At 35.5% G+C, this 24,785-nt stretch overlaps 2 protein-coding genes across 9 annotated transcripts in view; both read right to left on the bottom strand.

Moving 5' to 3' along the window:
• Window positions 1–24,785, bottom strand: part of LOC126763884 (cadherin-86C) — a 182,583-nt gene that overhangs the window by 81,221 nt on the left and 76,577 nt on the right. For all 8 annotated transcript variants that reach the window (XM_050481636.1, XM_050481635.1, XM_050481637.1 and 5 more), the window contains one exon: window positions 15,284–15,398. In XM_050481636.1, coding sequence (XP_050337593.1) covers window positions 15,284–15,398 — 115 coding nt within the window. The remainder of the gene's footprint in view (window positions 1–15,283; window positions 15,399–24,785) is intronic.
• On the bottom strand, window positions 19,789–21,251 carry LOC126763949 (uncharacterized). The gene is made up of 4 exons (XM_050481725.1): window positions 20,502–21,251; window positions 20,236–20,438; window positions 19,980–20,133; window positions 19,789–19,916 (listed from the first exon to the last, which is right to left on the bottom strand). Exons 1-4 carry the CDS (start codon window positions 20,632–20,634, stop codon window positions 19,828–19,830), a joined length of 579 nt encoding a protein of 192 aa, XP_050337682.1. The 5' UTR covers window positions 20,635–21,251; the 3' UTR covers window positions 19,789–19,827.

A 24,785-nucleotide genomic window follows, 5' to 3' on the forward strand; every position in this document is an offset into this window, starting at 1 on the left:
TTGAATCCTGATATTGTCTCCGCCGACGTAACTTTCTTCGTATTGAGGATCACGTCTACACCTGCTTGATGCAAACTTGAAATGGTGTGAATTTTTGAAGTATCTTCAGCTAGCTGTATACGTAACTCTGAGAGAGGTATGTTATCTTCATTATCCCTTTCGGTTGTTATGTCAAACAATTTCTGAAAAGATGACCGAATTGAAGACACATTAAAGGCATTCCGTGCATTAGATAAAAATCATATTGCGTTTTCCAGCTGATGCTTTTCAGAGCGTCGTTTTTGTTTTTGAATGAACTTTTCGAAAAAATACTCGAAAAAAATTTAACACGATCAATTATATAAAATAATCGGTTTTTTACGTAAAATTGTCATTTTTTGGAAGTTCGCCATTTTTTGAAAGTTCGCCATTTTTGTTTTTGTTTGTCCCCAAAAGCCAATTTCTGCAAAAGTTTTGGCTATTTGAAAATAAAAAAAGCCTTTTGTTGAAAAATTCATAACTTTTTTTGAAGTTGGACAAAAAATTTTGAAAAAATTCTCAAAAAAGTTTTTCAAAGGGTAGAAAAGGATGGATAAGTTTCAGCAAAGTCTAAAGGGGTCGGGTTCAAAAGTGGTCGATTTGGTATGGAATACCCCACAAATATGTATGTATGCATGTACATATGTATGTATATCTATCTATATTTATGCATATACATATGTACATATACTAACATATTTAACTTAAGGATTTTTGAATTGAAATACATACACTAGTCAGAAAAAGTTTGCGTACGGATAGACTAGGCTTTAAACTGTTTCAAAAAACGGATATAAAATTCAGTATTTCGTATTTAAATTCAGTTTTTTTTTATATATTGAAATTCAGTTTTACTATAAAAAAATGTTTTGAGTCGAAAAATATTAAAGAATTTTTTAATGTCACAAAATTGTGTAAACTGATCGTATCGTTGTGGGGAATCGTTTACGTTTTAATACTTCTGCTAACCGCTTTTGCATTGATTTTCGAATTTTGCCAACTCTTCTGAAGAAATTTTATTCCATTCTTCGATTATGATATTTTTCAAGTCGGATTTGGATGAAATACTGTATTACCGAATCCTGCGCTCCAATACGTTCTACAAGTGCTCAATAGAAGAACTTTTCTTTAAATTTGCCTTTAAAATATCAAGATATATTCTCTCCGCCGCCGTGCTTCACTTTTTCCACACCAATTTACGCCCTTTTACAACATATGCAAAATTTGCTCTCATCAGATATTATCACTTCTCCCAAAATTCTGGAGGCTTATTAATGTTGTTCAAACGATATATAAGGCTTCTTTCGTGAAAATCGCTATAAATAGATTTATTAAACCTTTCTTGAACATCTTTTGCTATTTGAAAAGCCTTAAGTTGAGTATTTTGCTGTAGTTCTTTAATAATGTACCGCTCTTCTCTGTAACTGAGCTTAGAAGGTCGCCCAGAGCGATGCTTAGCAACTGTGGAACCTCCTGATTTATAATTACAAACCACTCTTTGAATGGAAAGTGAGTTCTACCTATCGTTGTGCCGCTTTCACGCACATTTTTGGCTTCTTTCAATAATTTTACGATTATTTCCCTTTCACCAGAACTAATTGTTTTCCTCTTACCAGCCATTTATTCAATGCGTCGAATTTTTATCAAAATTATCGTAAGAATTTTAATTACGCTTAAATATGTATACCTACATATATTTTTTTCACTGTTTCATTTGAATTTGTAATGTGTCCCTTTTAATAATGTATACGAACCAGAGAAGGCTCGATTTTGAAAGATTAATAGATACCATCATTTCTAAACAATAAGGATTAAGTTAAGCTCTTGAATATTATGTTTAAGATTCTAAATAAAAAAATATAATAATATTAATTTTAATAGGAAAAATGGACATTACAAAGTCATAGCTGACTGTGTACGCAAACTTTTTCTGACCAGTGTATAAAAATAAAAAATATATACTTTAAACAAAAGCATATAGATGCGTTTATTTTATATGATAAAAGATACTTGGTACTTGCAACATCCTCAATACTCGGTTTTCATTACGTGCAAGTATCGAGGTTCTACTGTAAAATGATATTGTTATTAACATTAATAAAAACATTTCAATAAAAAAAATATCTATATTTTTGAGCTTCGAACTTTAGGTTGAAGGAATCGTAGGGGTGTGGCTTACCCACTAGCCTATTGTGGAATGCACCGTCACGCTTTCCTGAAAGCAGTTTTGTTGATTTGTACCAAATTTAATGAAAGTGTGAGAAAGAAGAATATAGTTCTGTTACAGCAGAAAATATGTGAGGAAAGAGGTGATAAAAGACCACGTGTATACAAAAGTTTTGGATGCTTTTTTGATTCGCCCTTACGGGGCATCTCGACAGGCTAAAGTTTATGGCATACTAACTGTCAAATCTATTGCCATTGCCATTACCAAATCTGTATGCGGGCATTTGTTATCATAACATAATGATTTGCGAAACGGCGTCGTGTAGTTCGAGCTGATGTAGCGCATGTTTTGAGCTCTTGAACTGTTTAAATTTTTATATGAAACTAGCTGACCCCCAGCCGTTGTCCTGCGTGAAATTATGTGTTTTGAAATGAAAAAAAAGTTGAAATTATGTTGTGTCGAAAATGATTTATTTTCGATTTTTCTACATTTTTTTTAATGTAGCGCAACTTAATAAACATGATTTTTTGATTTCTGTTCAGGTGCGTAAATATACAGAGAAGATGGGTTTCCAACTCGTCAACACGTCACATATATTTGGCCGGGTTTTCGGGTTCCATTACAGAGTTTCGGCGCATGAAGATTGTGAAACGTAATAATGACAGATCCAATTGTGAGACGCAATTTGGAAATTCCACTGGATAATATACGGTTTCGTCTTCTTTGTCAAGACGATCGATCGATTTATATGAGCGCAAACCTCCCAGAATTTGACTTTGAATCTTCCAGTTTAAGTCATTAACATCGGTATTTTAGGCAGCTAAAATTGCGCGTGCACTCAAGCAATTGCTGTTACGATAATTTGACCAATGTTCGGATAAACATTCGTGATGAATTCATCTTCCGTTGAAGTGAATTGACAAAAGGAAGGTGAAATTAATATCAAACCACTGGAAGTATCAACCGAAATTTGTCCATTTCCAATCCTTAGCGAATACAATGTAAAATGTCGTCGGCAATGCCATTTTTTCGTATCCCATAATTAACGCGAATTTGAAGGCTGATCTGTCGAAATGATCTTCGCGAAAAGTATGCGAACTTCAGAGGCGTGCGAAGTAACTATCGCATTGTCCTTCGTCTGTTTCCAGTGATTATCATATTCCAGCAAATGCAAACGCTGGCATGCTTCTCAAAAAGTTGCACACACTGTACCATTCCCAATACGCAATGACTTAAATGAAGTTGAACCGCGAGACGAACAACAGTTGGAAAACTTTCATGAATTGCAAAAGTAAATATCCTGCAAAGCGCTTTATTGCAGTTCACATACCGACCCATTTGATACTGCTGATCTCATATCGGGCAAGGCCAATAACCGCCATATTTCTTCCTTTGGTGACGTAATTACAAACGTATTCTATCGATTTCACCAATCTGCAATATTCAACATTGGCATAAGTTTTGAATGTGAATTAGACAAAAGTGGCGAATTTGGTACGATCTATGTGTTGTCAACTTCGATGTGTTGTTGTCGTCGATATTCATGCCTCTAAATGCTAAATGTTCTGCCATTGTCGTCTGGGGAGCGATGCCGATACAGTGAATATCCATCATTTCCCATTTCCGTTTCCGAAAGAAAAGCACATCAGTAGTGTTGCGTGCATTTATTGTCATACATACAAACCAAAGTGGGACTGTAAGGTTCGCAAGGTCCATGAACCATATTGGTTTTCACCACTTCGTATAATTCTGGATCTATCTCTGAATCAGGAATTCCCGCCGCTTTCATCAATTTGATCTGGTGTAAGCACCATCCACATCCAAAGAAGAATGTGTGCGTGCGACAAACCTCTTTTTTGCTACGCAACAGAATACATTCAGCATCTAACAGCACCAAACATCGCAGCTATTGTTTAATAAGTCGTGCTGTGATATCGTTACGATCGCTAGCTGATTGACCGCGATCCATAATTCAGCACGTATGTCATCGCATTTTGGGAGTACTTCTTGCCTTTTCTTGGGCTGCCATACGTTGATGGCAAAAAGAACGCCGATCAACATTAGCGCGACCTCTTCGTGGCTTCGTAACAAATTTCAATATGCAATTGATCACATTGTGTGAAACACACATAAAGTTTTCACTGAATAATTTTAAATAATTGTTCCTTTGGATAGCCGGAATAAAAAAGCAAGCGATCAAAATAGAACAATTCAAATAATTTACAAATCAAAATATTGAAAAAAAAACAAACAAAAATTGAAAAAAAATGTGTATAGAAAATGTTACTTTTTGGAATTCTCCAATTATCCGACTTCTCCTCATTAAAAGTATAAGGTATTCTGTTTCTAAACCTTTCCCGATCCATAACAAACAACCTTTCAATTTCAAGATTGGTTCAACCGTTCTCTTCGTGTTACTAATAAACAAACATTCATTTTTATTGTAACGTTTATATGGGGGAAAAAAAGGGCTGATTTTAGGGGTTTTCCGGAAATTATTCGAATTTTTCTCGCCGTAAAAACCATCTTTGAACTTCAACGAACATTTAAGAAAAAGAATTGGCCAAATTGGTCCAGGCGTTATTGAGTTATGAGCGTACATACATTTTGACGATTCATTTTTATTTATATAGATTAGGAGAAATATACTTTTTCAACAAGTGTATTTCATGAAAAGATGATTTCATATTTTCGAACTACATATGTACATATAATAATTGTAGTATAAAATTTATATACCAATTAAATAATAAATTTAATATAAGCAATGATTTTTTGATTTATGCTTGTATCTTCTTCTTCTCAATTGGCGTAGACACCGCTTACGCGATTATAGCCGAGTTAACAACAGCGCGCCAGTCGTTCCTTCTTTTCGCTACATGGCGCCAATTGGATATTCCAAGCGTAGCCAGATCCTTCTCCACCTGGTCATTCCAACGGAGTGGAGGTCCTCCTCTTCCTCTGCTTCCCCCGGCGGGTATGCCGTCGAATACTTTCAGAGCTGGAGTGTTTTCGTCCATTCGGACAACATGACCTAGCTAGCGTAGCCGCTGTCTTTTAATTCGCTGAACTATGTCAATGTCGTCGTATATCTCATACAGCTCATCATTCCATCGAATGCGATATTCGCCGTGGCCAACGCGCAGAGGACCGTAAATCTTTCGCAGAACTTTTCTCTCGAAAACTCGCAACGTCGACTCATCAGTTGTTGTCATCGTCCAAGCCTCTGCACCACACAGCAAGACGGGAATTATGAGTGACTTATAGAGTTTGGTTTTTGTTCGTCGAGAGAGGACTTTATTTCTCAATTGCCTACTCAGTACGGAGTAGCACCTGTTGGCAAGAGTTATCCTGCGTTGGATTTCCAGGCTGACATTGTTGGTAGTGTTTACACTGGCTCCCAAATATACGAAACTATCTACAACTTCAAAGTTATGACAGTCAACAGTGACGTGAGTGCCAAGTCGCGAGTGCGACAACTGTTTGTTTGATGACAGGAGATATTTCGTCTTGCCCTCTTTCACTGCCAAACCCATTTTCTTTGCTTCCCTGGCCAGTATGGAGAAAGCAGAACTAACGGCGCGGGTGTTGAGGCCGATGATATTAATATCATCGGCATACGCAGCTCGAATTATTTTATCCAGCAGCAGATAGTAGAAGTCAAACGATAGGGAGTCGCCCTGACTGAAACCTCGTTTGGTATCGAACAGCTCGGAGAGGTACTTTCCGATCCTGACGGAGCTTTTCGTGTTGTTCAACGTCAGTTTACACAGCCGCATTAGTTTTGCGGGAATACCAAATTCAGGCATCGCGTCATAAAGGCAGCTTCTTTCCGTGCTGTCGAAAGCATCTTCGAAATCGACGAAAAGGTGGTGTGTGTCGATTCTCCTTTCACGAGTCTTTTCCAAAATTTGGCGCATGGTGAATATCTGGTCAGGTGTTGGTTTGTCAGGTCTAAAGCCACACTGATAACGTCCAATCAGTTTGTTGACGGTGGGCTTTAATGTTTCACACAATTCCCTCGATATAACCTTATAAGCGATGTTAATGAGGCTTTCGTCCGACCATATTTTGCAAAACAGCTGATGCATGCTCCTTATCAGTTCTTCGCCGCCGTGTTTGAATAGCTCGGCCGGTAATCCATCGACTCCCGCTGCTTTGTTGTTCTTCAGACGGATAATTGTTATTCGAACTTCTTCATGAACGTCTGCTCCATCGTCATCGATTGGGGAATCGGGTTCACCTTATCCTGGTGTTGTGCGTTAACTGCCATTCAGCAGGTTGGAGAAGTGTTCCCTCCATAATTTAAGTATGCTCTGGGCATCGGTCACTAGATCTCTTTTCGGGGTTCTTCAAGACTATGCTCCGGTCTTGAAACCTGCAGTTAGCCGCCACATCTTTTCGTAGAATTTTCGAGCAATACCCCTGTCGGCCAGCTTATCAAGCTCTTGATACTCACGCATTTCGGTCTCTTTCTTTTTCTGACTGCAAATGCGTCTCGCTTCCCTCTTTAACTCTCGGTATCTATCCCATTCTGCACGTGTTTTGGTCGATCGTAACGTTGCGAGGTGGGCAGCCTGTTTTCTCTCCGCTGGAACACGGCACTCCTCGTCGTCCCAGATGTTCTTTTGCATTTTCCGAAAACCAATGGTTTCGGTTGCAGCTGTACGTAAGGAGCTTGAAATGCCGTCCCATAGTTCCCTTGTACCGAGTTGTTGACGAGTGCTCTCAGAGAGCAGGAGTGCCAGTCGAGTAGAAAATCGTTCGGCTATCTGTTGTGATTGCAGCTTCTCGACGTCGAACCTTCCTTGTGTTTGTTGGCGTGCGATTTTTGCTGCACAGAGGCGGGCGCGAATCTTGGCTGCAACAAGATGCTTGTATAAGTTTATTAAATTTAAGACTTCGCTCATTCGCTAATCCATTTTGTAACTGTTCATTGCTTTTCTAATTAGTATTCCATATATTGTATTCCATAAGTAACATATAGTCTCCACAGGCAATTCGCACAGCAATACAGTTAGTATACAATACATTTTTTCCTGTCGAGATGCCCCGTTAGGAACGTGATAGGAAAGAGTGACAATTAAACCAGCACACGTTACCGGCATGTCACTAGGTAGGATGATCGTCACTGTTCTAACTGGAAACAAGAGCAAAATTCGTGTGTAAGTGAAGAAACAAACGAAAAGGCAAAAGTGGCTTTATTTACAGTACAAAAAGCACTTGCTGTCTCTATGGGTAATATGAGATGGTGTTTGGACAGTGGCTGCAGATCTTATATGAGTGCGAATAAAAATATGTTTGAAAGCGTTAAGCTAGTAAATGATGAATTAGTTTGGGCAAATAATTGCTCAACGAAGATAAGTGGTGTTGATAAAGTGTGCACCACAGCAAACGTTCGCGGAAAACAAATTGACTTGGCCTTAGAGAACTTTTTACATGTGGCTGATTTGCGTACGAATTTGTTGTCTTTTGCTAAAATTACTGACAAGGGTTACGCAATTAAATTAAACAAGTAAGGAAGGGCTAAGTTCGGGTGTCACCGAACATTTTATACTCTCGCATGATAAAGTAATAATCGAGATTTCATTATCCGTCATTTACATATTTTTTTTATTTTGCTGTAAAGTTAATTAGATTAGTAGTTCCTGAGATTTGTTTTTGGTCCATAAGTGGGCGACGCCACGCCCATTTTAAATTAAAAAAAAAAGCCTGGATGCAGCTTCCTTCTGCCATTTCTTTCGTAAAATTTAGTGTTTCTGACGTTTTTTTGTTAGTCGGTTAACACACTTTTAGTGATTTTCAACATAACCTTTGTATGGGAGGTGGGCGTAGTTATTATCCGATTTCTTCCATTTTTCAACTATATATGGAAATGTCTGAAGGAAACGACTGTATAGAGTTTGGTTGACATAGCTATAGTAGTTTCCGAGATATGTACAAAAAACTTAGTAGGGGGCGGGGCCACACCCACTTTTCCAAAAAAATTACGTCCAAATATGTCTCCCCCTAATGCGATCCTTTGTGCCAAATTTCACTTTAATATCTTTATTTATGGTCTAGTTATGACACTTTATAGGTTTTCGGTTTTCACCATTTTGTGGGCGTGGCAGTGGGCCGATTTTGCCCATCTTCGAACTTAACCTTCTTATGGAGCCAAGAAATACGTGTACCAAGTCATCATGATATCTCAATTTTTACTCAAGTTACAGTTTGCACGGACGGACGGACAGACATCCGGATTTCAACTCTACTCGTCACCCTGATCACTTTGGTAAATATAACCCTATATCTGACTCTTTTAGTTTTAGGACTTACAGACAACCGTTATGTGAACAAAACTATAATACTCTCCTTAGCAACTTTGTTGCGAGAGTATAAAAAGAATGAAGCCGTGATTATAAACAGAGACAAGGAAGTGGTATTGGTAGCCGAATAAATTGGCAATTTGGCAAATATCAAAAATAATATTGATTTGTGGCATTATAGAATGGGACACGTTAACGAACGCGATTTTAGATCAATGGCAAACGGTTCCTTATATGAATTAAAATTTAAACAAACTGAATACTCTTCGATTGTGAAATTTTTCCTAGATTAGATGGAAAGTTAGCGATCTGCTAGAGATTGTGCATAGTGACGTGTGTGGACCAATGAGGTGGGTGTCCTATGGCGGTGCGAAATATTTTGTGATATTTATTGACGAAAAGTCAAGGTGGTGTAAAATATTTTTCGCAAAACAAAAATCATACTGGATGTTTTTAAAGAATATAAAACAAAAGATGAGGCATTCACTGGGAAGAAAATAAAAGCGTTGCAATCAGACAACGCGCGTGAATATTGTAATAATGAATTTAATAAATTTTCAAAACGTCGACTTACGGCACCGTATACTCCGCAGAAAAACGATATGGCTGAAAGTAAAAACAGGGGTCGAATCATTACATCCGTGAACGTATCACTCGTCACGTAAAAGTCTGTATTTCGTATTATGATATACGTGATCGTAACGCTTATATACGTGATCGTAACGCTTCTATCCTAATCTGGCATGATGACATACGTGTACGAGTATATAAACGTATCTGTTCGTTCGAATCGTCGTTCGAACGCAAACTACCAATCGTAATAGACAAATTTAGGGAAATGCGAGCAAAATTTTTTTAAATTTTGAGTTTTTTATAATTTTTTGGAATAAAGAACATAAACGAGAAACCTATGAATGGAATATCTCATTAAAATTAAAAAAAAAATTATTTATATGAACAAGATTTTTGTATTTTAGTTGACAATAAAAATAAAATGATTTACAAGGTTAAGGATATATACATTTTGGAATTAAATTTATTTATTTGGTCGATTGCGGTGAAGCGGTTCGCTACCCCGTTGTCCATTTCTTGAGTGTAATAAGAATCGCAATTTTTGAGGGTCGTAACTAATTGCAAATTTTATGCAGATGTTAGGTAATGCCTCACAAACGTTAGCAAATCTTCCACTTTTGTAGGGAGATACCTTCCTCTCTTGCCATAACCTCAAATACTCCACAGTCTTTTTAAGATTTCAATGTGTTTCAAATTTTATTAATGAGGATTCATAATTTTTTAATACCTACGCTATTGCTACGATCTCCTAGCTATCTCTGCACTATTTTTTTATGCCCATCACTTTCACTAGAGTTCAAATAAAAAAACAAAGTTGGATTCATTTTGATATTTAATTAGCTTTTGTTAGTTTATTGAAAATTTCGTAACAATTTTGACAGTTCCACATCTATTATGACTTAAAAATACGATCCAAAGCAATGTGGAATTTAAAAACTATTGTGAATTGAAAATACATTACTATCCGTTTGCTATCGTATGTCATAATGCCAATCACCGCATACGATTGACGTATCACGTAATTTTCTTTCGTATGTTTGCCGATCCGTGCACGGATGTAACGATTCGACCCCAGAACTCTTGTTGATAGGACCAGGTGCACGATGAAACATGCAGGCGCGCCACTATCTTTCTGGGCTGAAGCGAGGTATACGGCGCGTTATATTTGAAGTCGTTATGTAACAAGAACAACGGATGAAGTTCCATAAGCGGCGTGTAAGAATTTATTTGGTACAATAGCATATGTTCTTAACAAAAATCCTTCAAAAGGAAAATTCTATTCGCGCTCTGAGCCATCTATATTTGTTGGCTACTCATGCGAATCAAAGGTGTACCGGAACTTTTGAAGAATTTGAGTACGAAAATGAGAAAGACGTTGAATATGATAATAAAATGGATGAGATATTCGAAAGTAATAATACAGATAACGAGGTCAAATGTGGAAATGAAGAGTCGGTAGACGCGGCTAATTGTGAGGTAGGTGCAGGTAATAAATTACGTTGACCAACGTATATACTCAAGGGACAAGGAGAGTGACCACGCCAAGTGTATTGCCAGCTAATCTAATAACGATTCAGAGGAAGAGGTTACTAATCCAGATGATTTCTACGAGTGTGGCAAAGCACGTTTTAAAATTAATGATCTGCAAACTTTGGCTAAGGCACTGACATGTCTTTACGGGTAAAGGCGCTTGATGACGAATTTTTGGCGCATATGAGAAACAAAACTTGGAAAATAATTGAAAAGCCTTTGAATCGTAAAGTAATTGGTAATAAGTTCGTGCTCCGTACTAAAGATGAACATCTAAAGAAAGTTGGACTGGTTGCCAACGGTTATGCTCAACGCCCGTGGGAAGATTTACACGAAATTTCCTCTCCGATTGCACGATCATTTTCAGTACGGCTCTTTACATCTTTAAAATCAACGAAAGTTCTAGGTACGTTGAGAAGAAGATAACTTAATGTTGGCCATTATATACATACGTAGATGATTTGTTGTTAGCATTAAATAAACTTCCGTTATTTGGTTAAAACAACAAAGAAAATGCTCTCGCAACATTTCGATATGAAGAATATCGGATACGTTAATCGTTGTTTGGGTATAGATTTTCATCAGAATCTAGAGAAAAGCGAAATATTTATATCGCAGAGAACATAATGAATCAATAGTGAAGCAATTCGGAATGTTAGAGTGCAATCGAAACACCAATAGAAGCGAATTGCAAACTTACCATTCCTTCGACAAAAAATGAAGCGATTATGGCGAAATATTCATACCAAGGCTTAATCGGCGCTTTGATGTATTTAGCGGTATCTACAAGACCAGATATAGCGTACGCCGTAAATTTTATGAGTCAATTTAACACCAGCTACACTGAATAGCATTGGAAGTCAGCAAAAAGAATTTTACGATACGTCAGGGGCACAGTACAACAGGATTTACTTCGCTTTCCAGTACTGAGTCAGAGTACATCGCCATAACTGAGGCGGCTAAGGAAGCCCTTTATTTGAAAGGCGATTTCGAAGAGGTGGGAATTGAGTGTGCCAGCGTAAAGTTATTTAACGATAACCAGAGTGCACAAAAGTTAACAGTATCTTCGAATTTCCAGATAAGCCTATTACACTAGAGTATATGTCAACTCAGAAAATGCCAGCGGACATATCAACGAACATACGAAACTGAAGCATATTAATTGCTCATCAAGTTTGAGTCTTATCGATTGCAATCAATAAGTAGAAGAATAAGCTCTCTACTTCGAGAGGAGGTGTTGTGGAGGCGAAGTAGTTCGTAGTAAATAGTATTAAGTGAATATGTACTTTAAATTATAACTTAATTTACTTAATCCAAAAAAGTCGCCGGAACATGATAAAATTTCCCCAAAAATGCTAATTGAGTTACCAATTATTGCTGTAGAGGTGCTCTCTTTGCTCTTCAATGCAATTCTTAGTTTCGGTTACTATCCAATTTCGTGGAAAAAGTCGCAGATTATCTTGATAGATAAACCTGGGAAAGACTTAACGCAGCCGTCTTCATACAGACCAATCAGTCTTCTACCCTGTCTTTCAAAAGTATTTGAAAAAGTATTACTATCAAAGATGTCTCCTTTCCTCAACGTAAATAACACAATACCAATGCATCAATTCGGATTTCGTGCGAAACATGGCACAATAGAGCAAGTAAATAGAATTACTAACGAGATAAGGAAAACATTTGAGCACAGGGAGTACTGTTCAGCAATATTTCTAGATGTAGCTCAGGCGTTTGATAAGGTGTGGCACGAAGGTCTTTTATATAAGATTAAAAAAATTCTACCTTTAGAATTGTATAAAACCTTGAAATCTTACTTAAAAAATAGAAAATTTATGGTAAAAGTGGGAGATTTCATATCTGATGAACGACAGATAAGGGCTGGTGTACCCCAGGGCAGTGTTTTAGGCCCAACACTATATATCATATATGCAGCAGATCTTCCAACAGTTAATAATGTATTTCAACTTTTGCGGATGACACAGCTTTAGTGACCGTAACAAATGCCACATTTTAGCATCACGAATATTAGCGAAGCATTTAAGTTCTGTCGAAGAGTGGCTAGCGAACTGGCGTATAAACGGGAATGAACAGTAATGTAAGCATATTACATTTTCGCTAAGACCAAAGGTATGCCCGGCAGTAAAAATAAACAATATTTTAATACCCCAAGCGAACGAAGTAACATATCTTGGTATTCACCTATATAGAAGGCTCACGTGGAGAAAACACATCTCTAGTAAAATAAGATGTATGCAGATTAGAGCTGCAAATTTAAATTGGCTTTTAAATAAAAACTCTAAACTTAGTCTAGACAACAAAGTGCTTTTATATAATGCGGTCATAAAGCCGATTTGGATGTATGGCATTCAACTGTGGGGTACGATCTGTGCAACTAATATTGATCTAATACAAAGGTTCCAATCAAAAATGCTTAGAACAATCACATGTCCACCATGGTACATGCGTAACGAAAATATCCATAAAGACCTTGGTATTCCTATGGTAAAAAAGAAGTAGAAGACAGCAGAATTAAATATATATCTAAACTCCGAGATTACCCAAACCCTTTGGCTAATGCTTTGGTACATTCCTGCGATCAAACACGACTTAAAAGAAGAGATATCCCTGCGTATTAAAGAGCGACGTATCACCAAAACAGCTCAATCACTTGCTTGAGTCTGTCTACATAGTTTTTAAATAGATTTAAGATTTTATTACTTATTGTTAGGCTTTAAGAAAAAGCAGATACAATAAATAAAATAATTTTGAAAAAAAAAAAATTATAACTATGTTCCTCTTGCAACCTGCATTCCTTTTCTATATTCTCTTTTGTTATATCCTTTTATAAACTGTAAAGACATGTTTATCAATATTGAATAAAGTCATTCGTTATTTAAACTTCGTACGACGCACATAGGTTTCTGCTAGTGCATACTGCGGCTAAAAATATAAGGAGTTGTCTCAGGACAATGACATTTGGTACATCATTGTTTTGGATTCCAATCAAGAAAAAAATTAAAATCACGCCCCCCTTTTTACGCCCACCTCCCATATAAGGCGAAACTTAATTTTTGACCCACAGCACTGATTTTTGGTACATAGCATTTTTATGACATTATATACATATGTTGGTGTTAAATTTCAATAATATCCGCCTACTTTTACGCCCACCTCCCATACAAACTAAATTCTCTTTTATCAAGTCTCTTTTAGCAACTTTTTTACATCTTCGTGACATTCTAATTTTTTTAATTTTATTTTAGTAGTAGAAAAATGTTTATGCACGGACCCGAAGACATTAATAAGTGATGCATCACATCTTCGTTAGTGGATATGCGTCCAATTCTTCTGGAATGATACATCCTATAGTTCCTGTAATCCTTGTTATATATATTGCATACTTTTGGGCGGTAACTTGCCATTTTAGAGTATCTCATTGTTTTTTTCAAGGGGGGCAATTTGGGGCAGCTGAATTTTTTTTTATCATTTAGCTGAGACTTCAGGCTTTAATTCGGTGTATGTATGTCGACAGCTGTAGACAGCGCTAAAAAGATACACCACTTTGAATTTGAAGAACATTGAAATTTTGACGTCCAAATTATGTTGTTCCACAATATTTTTTATGCATTATTTTTTTTTTAATGGATTTTGATGCAAATTTTTTCTTTGATACATATTATAAATGAAAAATAATAATAAAGTTGAATTCCAATAGTTGTTTTATTGTATCAATGATTTGACTTTTGAGTAAATTTTTTGCTAATTTTGATGTTTCCACATTCACCAACTTTGGGCAGTTCTGGACAAAAAACTAATGCAGATAGAATCCTAATACTTTGGGAAAATAATGTATAGATAGTTGGTAACAAACTGAGAAATTTTCATTCAAATCAGACAACATGCCATTTTTGAATTTCAGCCACGGAAATACATGTTTATCAATATTGAATAAAGTCAGTCGTTATTTAAACTTAAACGGTCTCGACCATCACTGTCAAATAACAAAATATCGGCTAATTATTCTTCATAAAACAGTATATAGTATTTCAAGGGTTACCATATCGGTCTCAGTCAAAACCAGTCCCGTTGCATATGTAACGGGGGACCCCCGAGCTGCGGGTTTACGCTGTTTGCTGTTTCAGCTATTAGGCATGAAAAATTGCCCATTCCGAATTCGGATTCAATTTATGAAATATAGTAGTTGTGAACACAACGTTGATTAGTAAATTATATAAGTAAATTCCGCAAATTCGAGTGGAGACATGTGTGTGACATATGATGTAGTCTAATTTCCATGTATACATGCATGATGGCGACATCATATAGTGTGCGTTCCAAAACTCAACCGAGTTCAACTCGCGTAGGAATTTATACCGAAAAAAATCCTGCGCGAGTTAAACTCGGTCAAGTTTTGGAATGCAACCATGAATGATATGATTCATGTAAATGCATCCTACACGTGAAATCAGGGCATTTTCACGAAAATCGGGGAATCAGTGTCGAAGGTCAAAAAAAGGGAATTCCCTGACAAATCAGGAAATATGGTAACCCTAAGTATTTCTGACAAGCAAATATTAGGTTACTTGAAATAACTTTCATTGGTAACTTTTATTATCTGAAAATGCTTTTGATCAAAAATTGAAAGCTACAAATCGACTTAATGGTTTTTAATCTTCTTATCTCTTACCACTTGTATCGTTTATATCAAAAAAAGAAGTAAAGGGATTTCCTTCGGAAACAAGACCGTATCGAACTTCACGAGGTCTTCCTTTGTCACCATCTTCGGCATGTACTTGGAGAATCTGTAATAAAATCAACATTGTTAGAAATTCGCAAAATTTTGAAAGTTCTTAATTCGTGTATAGTTCAAAACAAAATATTTTACTAATTATAATCAACAATTAAATTTTTTCTGGAATCTAAAAGTGCTGATAATAGCAAAACGAATTATCGCAGTCCTAAAAAAAGCTTGTCACGATAAAGATCTTTTAGTGCCAGTACTGTCTTTGCAAGATTCTCAGTGGAAGAATTTTTATATTCAAACAAGTTACGATTGTAACTTGTTTGTTAACCTGTTTTCTTAATTATTTTCCTTAGCAGCTTTGCAAAAATGAGCAACTGCAACTATATTCACAATTTTTAATTTCTTATGACTTGATGTTATCCATGGGCGGATCCAAAAATAGCTCTTGAAACATGAAGATTATTATATTAAATATTGCAGTCTTTATACAGTTTAATATCATAGTGGGAAAACTTCAAATCGACCTTCTAATATCAAATCCTACTTAATTGAAAGAACACATTATACATCGTAGACGTGCGGGTGACTTACTATACTTTATTGCATTGTGTAATACTGTAGTCAGTACGTACATATATTGAATAGATTTTCACAAAACAAAACGATTTGACTTCAAGGTCATTATAGGTATGTAGCAACGCCAGGCCGATCAATCTATCTTGAAGCATGTTCGTTTTCAGCCACGTTTTGTGTGCAGAATATGCGAAGAAAACTACGAATTATGAGGTATAGGTCTACATCGCAGTTCTTCAACGTTTCGAATGCAGTAGTCGGTAACTTGTTGTCTTTTGACTTTTGCTTCTGCTCCCAGTGGAACTGACACATTTGAGCTTCACTCGTAGCACGACGTTGTCATTATTCAAAATACGATACGATTTTCTATTCCATGGGTTTTCAAAGCACAAACTTTTTTCAGTTTCAGTTCTGCCGGCATTTTTTTCATGTCTTAAATCGAAAATGTTACTCAGCTTTTTGTCTTCGATTTCGTAACGTTGCACCGTATTTATCATTTTCTCTTTGTCAGAATACTCGATGCACAATGATTTTAATTCCCAGCTGTTGGCTTTTATATGTTCGAAAACTTGTCCTCCATTCCCCTGCTCTGAATCTGCCACTGAATATCGGAATAAAGTTTAAATTTATCGGAATAAAATTTAACACAAACAGTGGTTTTGAGATATGTTATCTCTCGTCTAAAATCTGTCGCAATCGAACCTCAACTGTTCAAACGTACAGATCCCGAATATGTGGCCTCTAGTGCCTATGGCTGAGAAATATTACAAAGATTCAGAGAGAATAATTTCCAAGTAATATTCGGTCAATTTGTGGAGTTATTTTAATGATATTCAGATAATAGTGAAGAATGGACAAAATCGGGCCAATAATATCCATCTTTACTAGATAAGGCCGATAACGTGTGAAATACTTCCAAACTTAGCTTTTCCTTGTTATTTAAATTAATAAGAATTTGTGGAATTTAAAATGGCCAGAGTAAAAAAGTTGTTCACTTAAGTATGCGAGTATGCGAGTTAAGTATTTTAGGAAATGGTGTGAAATTTCAGAAAAAAAAAAGACTTACAATTTAAATAAAAAACTATAAAATTTCTTTTTTCACCCGTACGTCGCGTATTATAAAAACATGGAAAACAAGTAAGGAAATTCCTTCAGGTAGGGGCAACATTTTATAATAAAATATGGGAGTTAAGGGTAGAAACGACCCGATTTCATAAATTTTTTCCAACTCCACATACTATTAACATGTCATATACTAATAAAATATTACCTGGGTTGCATTAAAGTACTACACCTACCACCACCAATCATATGGAGTAAAGGGAAGTATTGACGCGATTCAACCCATTTTTGACACACAGATGTACTGTTGTCAGGAAAGAAGGGATACCAATTATATTGGGAAGTCAAACCAGTCTTTTCGTATTTTGTACATAGATGTTGTTGCAGTCGTATATCTCCAGAGCTACTAATCACATTGTGTCATGTAGTGTTAGAAAGGTGGGAAAAAATTAAATTCGGGAAAGTTGAAAAAAAGTTATACCTCTTCAAAAATGAAAAAATTCGCTATATTTTAAAATTTTTGTATAAAAAGGGAGAATGCCACGCAAGCCGCCAATGAAATTTGTGAAGTTTGCCGAGACGATGCTGTATCAGTTCGTGTAGCACAACAATCGATCGCTCGCTTCCTTTCTGGAAATTTCGATTTACACTGATGGAATAATGTCTCTAGCGTAAAAATGGCAAAAAGTGGTCGACCAAAATGGTACATATTTGTTTATTTGTTTATTAGTATAAATATAAAAAAAATTAGTTGAAGTTTGATTAAAAATACGAAAAGACTACCCATTATATCTCACACATTGACCGATATTTTCGGTACAAAGTTCGCAATTGAAACTTTGATCCAATTATTCGGCATCTGGGGGCTTTAATAATTTTGACGCGATTTGGACAATTTTTAATCATCAGATGGTATACCTTAGAGGCACTGTTAGGACAAAGTTTTATTTATATTATAATATTATAATTTTGGCGCGATTTGGACAATTTTTAATCATCAGATGGTATACCTTAGAGACCCTGTTAGGACAAAGTTTTATCCTATAAATTTATCGGTGCTTGATTTGCATACTGAAAAGTGAAATGATCAGATGGAATTCTAAATTGTGTTATATGAGTAGTAAGAGCAAATTTGCCTGAAATCGGTTGTGCGGTTTCCGTAATATGTTTTTCCTAAAAGTAGGCTGCGCCGCGGCCATCCTCCAATTTGCCGTCTGTTACCAACTCTGGGACTTTTAGTGGTTTTTAACAGTACCGATTTTATCCCATTTTGACAGAATAATATCGATAGAAATGCTTAAACGATTTGTACTTAGTGAATTTTGCCATTTAACCTTTTAGAGAGCTGGGCTACTGCCGTTTTTTCAAAATTTTTTGCCTACACACACGACTGCGATTCCACGTATCAAATTTCAACCCTTTAACTTAATTTAGTGTTTAGTTATTGCACTTTGTCTCTTCATTCTGATCATTTATATAATACAAGTAGTATATCCCTATATCAATTGGAAACAACCGTTAGGTGGACAAAACTATTGTACTCTGTTGCAACATATTGCAAGAGTATAATAAAGCATAAGAAGGAAAAAAGAGCTAAGTTCGAGGGTAACCGAATATTTCATACCTTGCAACTTGCAAAGATCAAAGCCGGGGTAAAACCTTCATGTACATAAGGTTTGTTAGTTTAGGGCAAATTTTCTCCCGATTTTATTCACTCTAAGCACAAATGTGCATCGTTATTAGAAAAACACCACATCTCTTTTTTTTAAGATCACTCAGAATCCGAAAATCTTACTATTAAGTATAAGGGGACTAAGAGACTTATTGATCCGATTCACCCATTTTTAACATACCTGCATACTGTTGTCAGAAAGCAACTACAATAGAAATATCATAGCAATATTATGTACGTAATTTGAGTAGAATTGATCCGGTAGATCCCGAGATATGTGTTCTCACCTAAATGTTCAAATTTAACACCGGTTCCTATAAAACGTTTTTTCTACCATCTCGGGTGTAAAAATGTATACCTCTAGTTTATTTATTTGAAGGTTTATCGCACATTTCATATTTTTAATAAAATCGTTGGATGGGAAGGTGGCGGAGTTACCATCTGATTTCATCTATTTTCGTCAGTAGGTTTGATTAAGATTACGCCCATTTCTGAACTCGTCCTTACTTTTTTTCAAAGGAACATTCATTAAGATATCTGAAATTTTATTCAAGTTATCAGAATTCATGACATATGTACATAAAGGAAAGTATGAACAACGATTTCAATAAGCAGTTGCAATTAAAAATACTCGTTATTGTCCTATTATAAATCATTACCCTGTAGTTCGGTACCATCGGTGAAGAGCTAACGATATGACTAATTCCTAATCATTAGAACCAGTTCCAGCCCGATTACTCGCAATGTTATTTAACTAACGATTTTTACATTGCAATGTCCTACGAGGGTAATCGAGCGGTGCGACGCTGCATTACCAGTCATTGGTGAAATCACTAGTTCCAAAATCGTAAGTGAATCGCTAATACAGAATCGCTAGCGTTTTCATTAATTCAAAATGGCTAGTGATTTGACTCATTCCAAATCGTTAGTGATTTCGTTAATTCGAAATTACAGGTGGTTTGACTGATTCAAAATCGTTAGCGATTTCATTAATTCTAACACGCTAGGGATTCTACTGGTTCAATTTTACGAAAATAAAAGAAATTTTTATGAAATTCAAAGCAATAGATTTATTAAATTCAGTTATACATATGTATTTTTTAATTTATTTTCTTACTTAGTAGTTTTAAAATATGTACTATCTTACATTATATTGTTATTTATTAATCATTTATTTTCTTTATTTACTAAATGATTTTTTTGACGCTGAAGGGCTTGGCGCAGTTGATTCTCTGGCGATCCAGCGTCTATCCCGGTTAGGAATGGACTCTAAAATAATTAAAATATATTTGTTATTAACTGTTTTAATTAAAAAGCTTGTCCTGTTCCTACCAATAAGGGCGTCGAAAAAATTTGTAAAGCCTTTGAGCGAATCTTTGCCCAACACTCCATCAATATTGTACTGCATGGCCAATTCGTCTGTTATAATATTCTTCAGGCTTTTCACCACTCCAGAACCCTGGAGAATTTGAGTCATACATTTGATCTGCAAGAAAGTAAAGGGTTGAAACGGTAAAAATAAAAAAAAAATCGAAATTTACTGAAACGTATTTTAAATAACGAAATCGAAAGAAAAAATATTACTTACGTAGTTCTTCTTTCCGCGAACTTCTATATTTTCATTAATTCGGCCCAAATCTGTTTCGTTTTTAATTGGAAATTCTCTCATTATCGATGAGTCGTCGGTGCATTCTTTAGGAAGCTGCTGAATGAGGACTTTCTGCTGCGCTACTACTTCTAGGAGCACTTGGTACTGTGCAGAAATTTGGCTCATTTTTCTTTCCATCAGTTCTAGAAATAAAAAATGTATATGAATGAAAAGAGGAATATACTTGTTGGCAGCTTATACTTTACCTTCGAAGAAAGCCTTTAAAGCTTCCTTATCTTCGCATTTACATGCCTTTTCTGTATATACTTGATTGTAGCAAGTCTTTTTAATTCGTTTTGGGTTCGGTCTCCTACCTACAATTTTCTTAGCTACCTTCATTTGTTTTTATTTTTTATTATTATAACTTCTTTATTATTACTATTTGTTTTATTTCACTTGCAAAATTTTTTAACGTTAATATTATATTGATTGATTATTATGGTATTAATGTATACCTTATAAATTACTTTACACTTCACTTTTTTATTTTTTTATTCGACTTTAATTTTTTCACTAACAACACTAAAATAAATTATTTTTATTTAAGGAATGTCTGTTCTTTATTGACCTTTTTCGACTGCTCTTCAACTACAATTGAAAGTGTAAACACAATGGCTACGACAGACTGCAAACTACATCTGTCAAATATTAAAATACACACGTTCTTATCGGCAGTGTTATTTTGACAGCTGCACGACTACACGACTGCAGGCCGACAGTTGTCGTTCTCGCTAACTTCAATATCCTCCTATTTTTGCCAACGACAGTACGACGACAGTAGAGTTGACAGTAGAATGGAAGATAGAAAGAGGAGGTAGAGTGGTGATGCCACTAATATGTAAAATGTAAAATTATTCACAGCTCTAACAAACTTGATGTTATTTTACAAATAAAAGCATAAAATAACTATATTATAACTCTATTATATCATTTGTAATAACAATTAATAATTTAAAGCAAAAATATTGACCTATTTACTTATTTTTTGCATAAAAAATTTCACTTTGAACAAAATATTAAAATTTCATTGAAGTGAAAGGTATTAGTATGGCCACAACGAAATTGTGTACATACAAAATGGACAACTGCGTTGTTTTGTGTACATGCCGGCCATTGTGTTGTTTTTGCTTCTCAAAATGTACATGTAGTAAGATGAACAACGACGTTTTCAGTTCACTGTCGTGCCGCTGCAGTCTGTCGTAGCCATTGTGTTTACACTTTGACACTCAAGATCTAAACAATTTAGTGTAAAAATGACAACGGCAGACTGAGCGATCGATCGAACTACAATTCCTGCGAATTTCTGCAGGAATAGTACGGGACACTAAATTTCTGTTGAATTTTGATCTGCTCGCACATTGTTGTTATTTCAATTTCATATACGCATTGAGTTTCACTTTTTAGGGGTGGGGTTTTTTCAGATTCGATGACTCGTTGCATTACAAATCATTAGCGAAAAGACTAACTAGCGGTAATGCATGAAATCGCTAGTAGAATTCGCGCTCTGGTAATCGCTTGACACCAGCCGAACTAGAGGGTAATTACGTATCACTGCAATGTAAGTTTGTGTCGGAAGATAAGAAAGTTTTTGACAACCAAATCTGAAACAATTATATAAGGTTAAAGAGAGTTTACATTTTATAAGAATATTAATTTACTAAATTAATAAAAATATTGATAATAATGAAAAAATCATTTGATACCTATACTTTTAATGGTTATTTTTAACTAAATTAATTTAAAAATTTTAAGTTATTAATATGTTATTAAAAATAAATATTTGACGATAAATCCAGAAAATTGCAATAATTTACCCTTAATGACTGAAAAGTATTCTTTAATTGAGAGTACATAAAATTCTCATTTCCAACCTTAACAAAAGAACACAAATTTTGTCGCCCTGGAAAATTTGGTTAATTTTTTTATTTTTGCGTCCCGTTGCTACAGAGTATAATAGTTTGAGATAGCTTGATGAAACCTGGTATGCGGGTGTGTTAGAACAAAAAAATTACGAGTTCATAGATGGGTGTAATCGACCTACGGCCACGCCCACTAATCGCCATTGACCAAAACTTATAAAGTTTCATAACTAAGCACATAACAAAGATGTAGAAATGTAACTTCGCACAGGGGATCGTAATAGCAAGCGGAACCTGTGGGAAAAAATTTTGAAAAAGGAGCCGAGACCCCGCAAACTACCCTAAACTACTAAAGCTACAACAAGCAAGCTTGCTGCGCACAAATATCATAAGAACTCCTACTGATAGTATGAAAATGGATGAAAACTTAAGATAACCCCGCTCACTCCTCATATAACGGTACTGTACAAAACAACTAAAAGCATAACAAATCAATAACTAATTACGCCAGAGACATTAAACTGTACCTCCGAGATGGTATAAGAAAGCTTTATGGGAGCTGGTGTGAGAATTGGATGATGGGCGTGACCCATCTTTGGATAAAAACAAGAAAAAACATTAACTTCGGCTGCACCGAAGCTAATATACCAAATTTCGTAAATATTTCTTGTCAAATGCAAAAGTTTTCCATACCAGCATTTGATTCCGATCATTTAGTTCGTATGGTAGTTATATGCTATAGTAAGCCGATCTGAACAATTTCTTCAGATATTACATTATTTTTACAAACAATAACTCATACCAAATTTCGTGAAGATATGTTGTCAAATGTGAAAGTTTTCCATACAAGAACTTGATTCCGATCGTTCAGTTTATATGGGAGCTATATGTTATAGTGGTACGATATCGACCGTTCCGACAAATGAGCAGCTTCTTGAAGAGAAAATGACGTTTGCAAAATTTCAAAGGGATATCTTAAAAACTGAGGGACTAGTTCGTATATATACAGACAGACGGACGGACAGACAGACAGACGGACATGGCTAAATCGACTCAGCTCAACATACTGATCACTTATATATGCATATACTTTATAGGGTCTCCGACGCTTCCTTCTGGGTGTTACAAACTTCGTGACAAACTTAATATACCCTGTTCAAGGTAAAATAACATATCTCGGGACCCGACCGTTCGATTTCGACTAAAGTTAGTACCAAGCATTTTTCTCATATCATATCATACAACTACGCCTTCTTCCCATATAACATAATTTTGAATTGCACTTGATTCTTGCTCTTTCCAGTACACAAATCTGGAAGCCATTGATATAATGGGCTAAAACTTTTCACTAATAAAGTGGCATTTATCATATGACCAAAAATTGTTCAAATTCGAACAAAACTGTTCAAGCCTAGGTCCCGAATATGTAGACCCCAGTAACTATAGTAGACTTTTGACCGAAAATATCGGTCAATGTGTGAGATATACATACAATTGAAATTCACACATAAACTTTTCCTGTCCATAGTATTTCTGTGTATTAATAATGCATTGAATGAATTGTGTCAATCAGTGGCGAACGCAGGAAAAAAATTGGGGGGGGCGGGGGGTGTGCTTTTAGGTAAAAAGACAATATTTCATTATTTTATTCACAAATTGAAGTCTAATCTTCTTTTATTTTGGGCCATAACATTTAAAATCTCTTCCTCCGTCACGTCTATATCTCTATGGATATTCAAGAGAGCCATTCCGTTCAGGCGTGCTTCTCCAGTTTTATTTCTTAAATATGTTTTAAGCCTGCGAAGTGAGGAAAACGAGCGTTCACTTGAAGCGACAGATATAGGGATTGTTGCTCCAATCTTTAAAAAACGATGCACTGTTTTGAAAATTTTTGCATCGCAACAATTCAACGCGTCTAAAAAAGTTTTGGATTTCTTTGTTTGATTTAACCAGTTCCTGAAAATATTTTCAAAATTTTAGTTAGAAAATATAATCTGAAGAAAAAATTTTTAACCTTTTCCACATTCTAAATTCAGCAACGAAATCATCGGGATCTTCTACATCAGCGGACCATTGCTTTTCTAAAACACGAACAGCATCTCAATAGCGTCAAGATTTATGTATTTATATGTTTTTAAAATCGTTCATTGATTTGGTCCAAAAAATGATCTAAAAACGGTATATAAATTGATCTGCGGTAATATTCTTCCGCTTCGCCTTCATAATTGTCGCGATTAGTTTGCCGTTTCGCCAAACGCGGAATTTTGATTTCTAAATCTAATTCTGCGGCTATTGTTTTAACTTATTCAAAAATTAGTTTAAACGATTGTTCACTAATCTCAGCATCCAAATTATTTGCATAAGCAACGCAGCTGCTCAAATCACAGTCTATTTGCTGCAAACATAGGCTTATGTGTTTTGATAATGCAAAAATTGGCTTTAGTATCGCCATAGCAATCACAAATTGAGGTGATTGGATTGCAGTCAACAAAGGATGTTGCTTTGATAAATCACTTCTTAAATTTTCAGTATCAAGCTCTTCCAACGCTGTACAGATCAATGGGAATAAATCGTTAAATAAAGAAAGAGATTCTAAATGCTCCACCCAACGTGTTTCGCAGAATTTAAGTA

This window comes from Bactrocera neohumeralis, unplaced genomic scaffold (genome assembly GCF_024586455.1).
Source record: "Bactrocera neohumeralis isolate Rockhampton unplaced genomic scaffold, APGP_CSIRO_Bneo_wtdbg2-racon-allhic-juicebox.fasta_v2 cluster09, whole genome shotgun sequence".
Lineage (NCBI taxonomy): Eukaryota > Metazoa > Arthropoda > Insecta > Diptera > Tephritidae > Bactrocera > Bactrocera neohumeralis.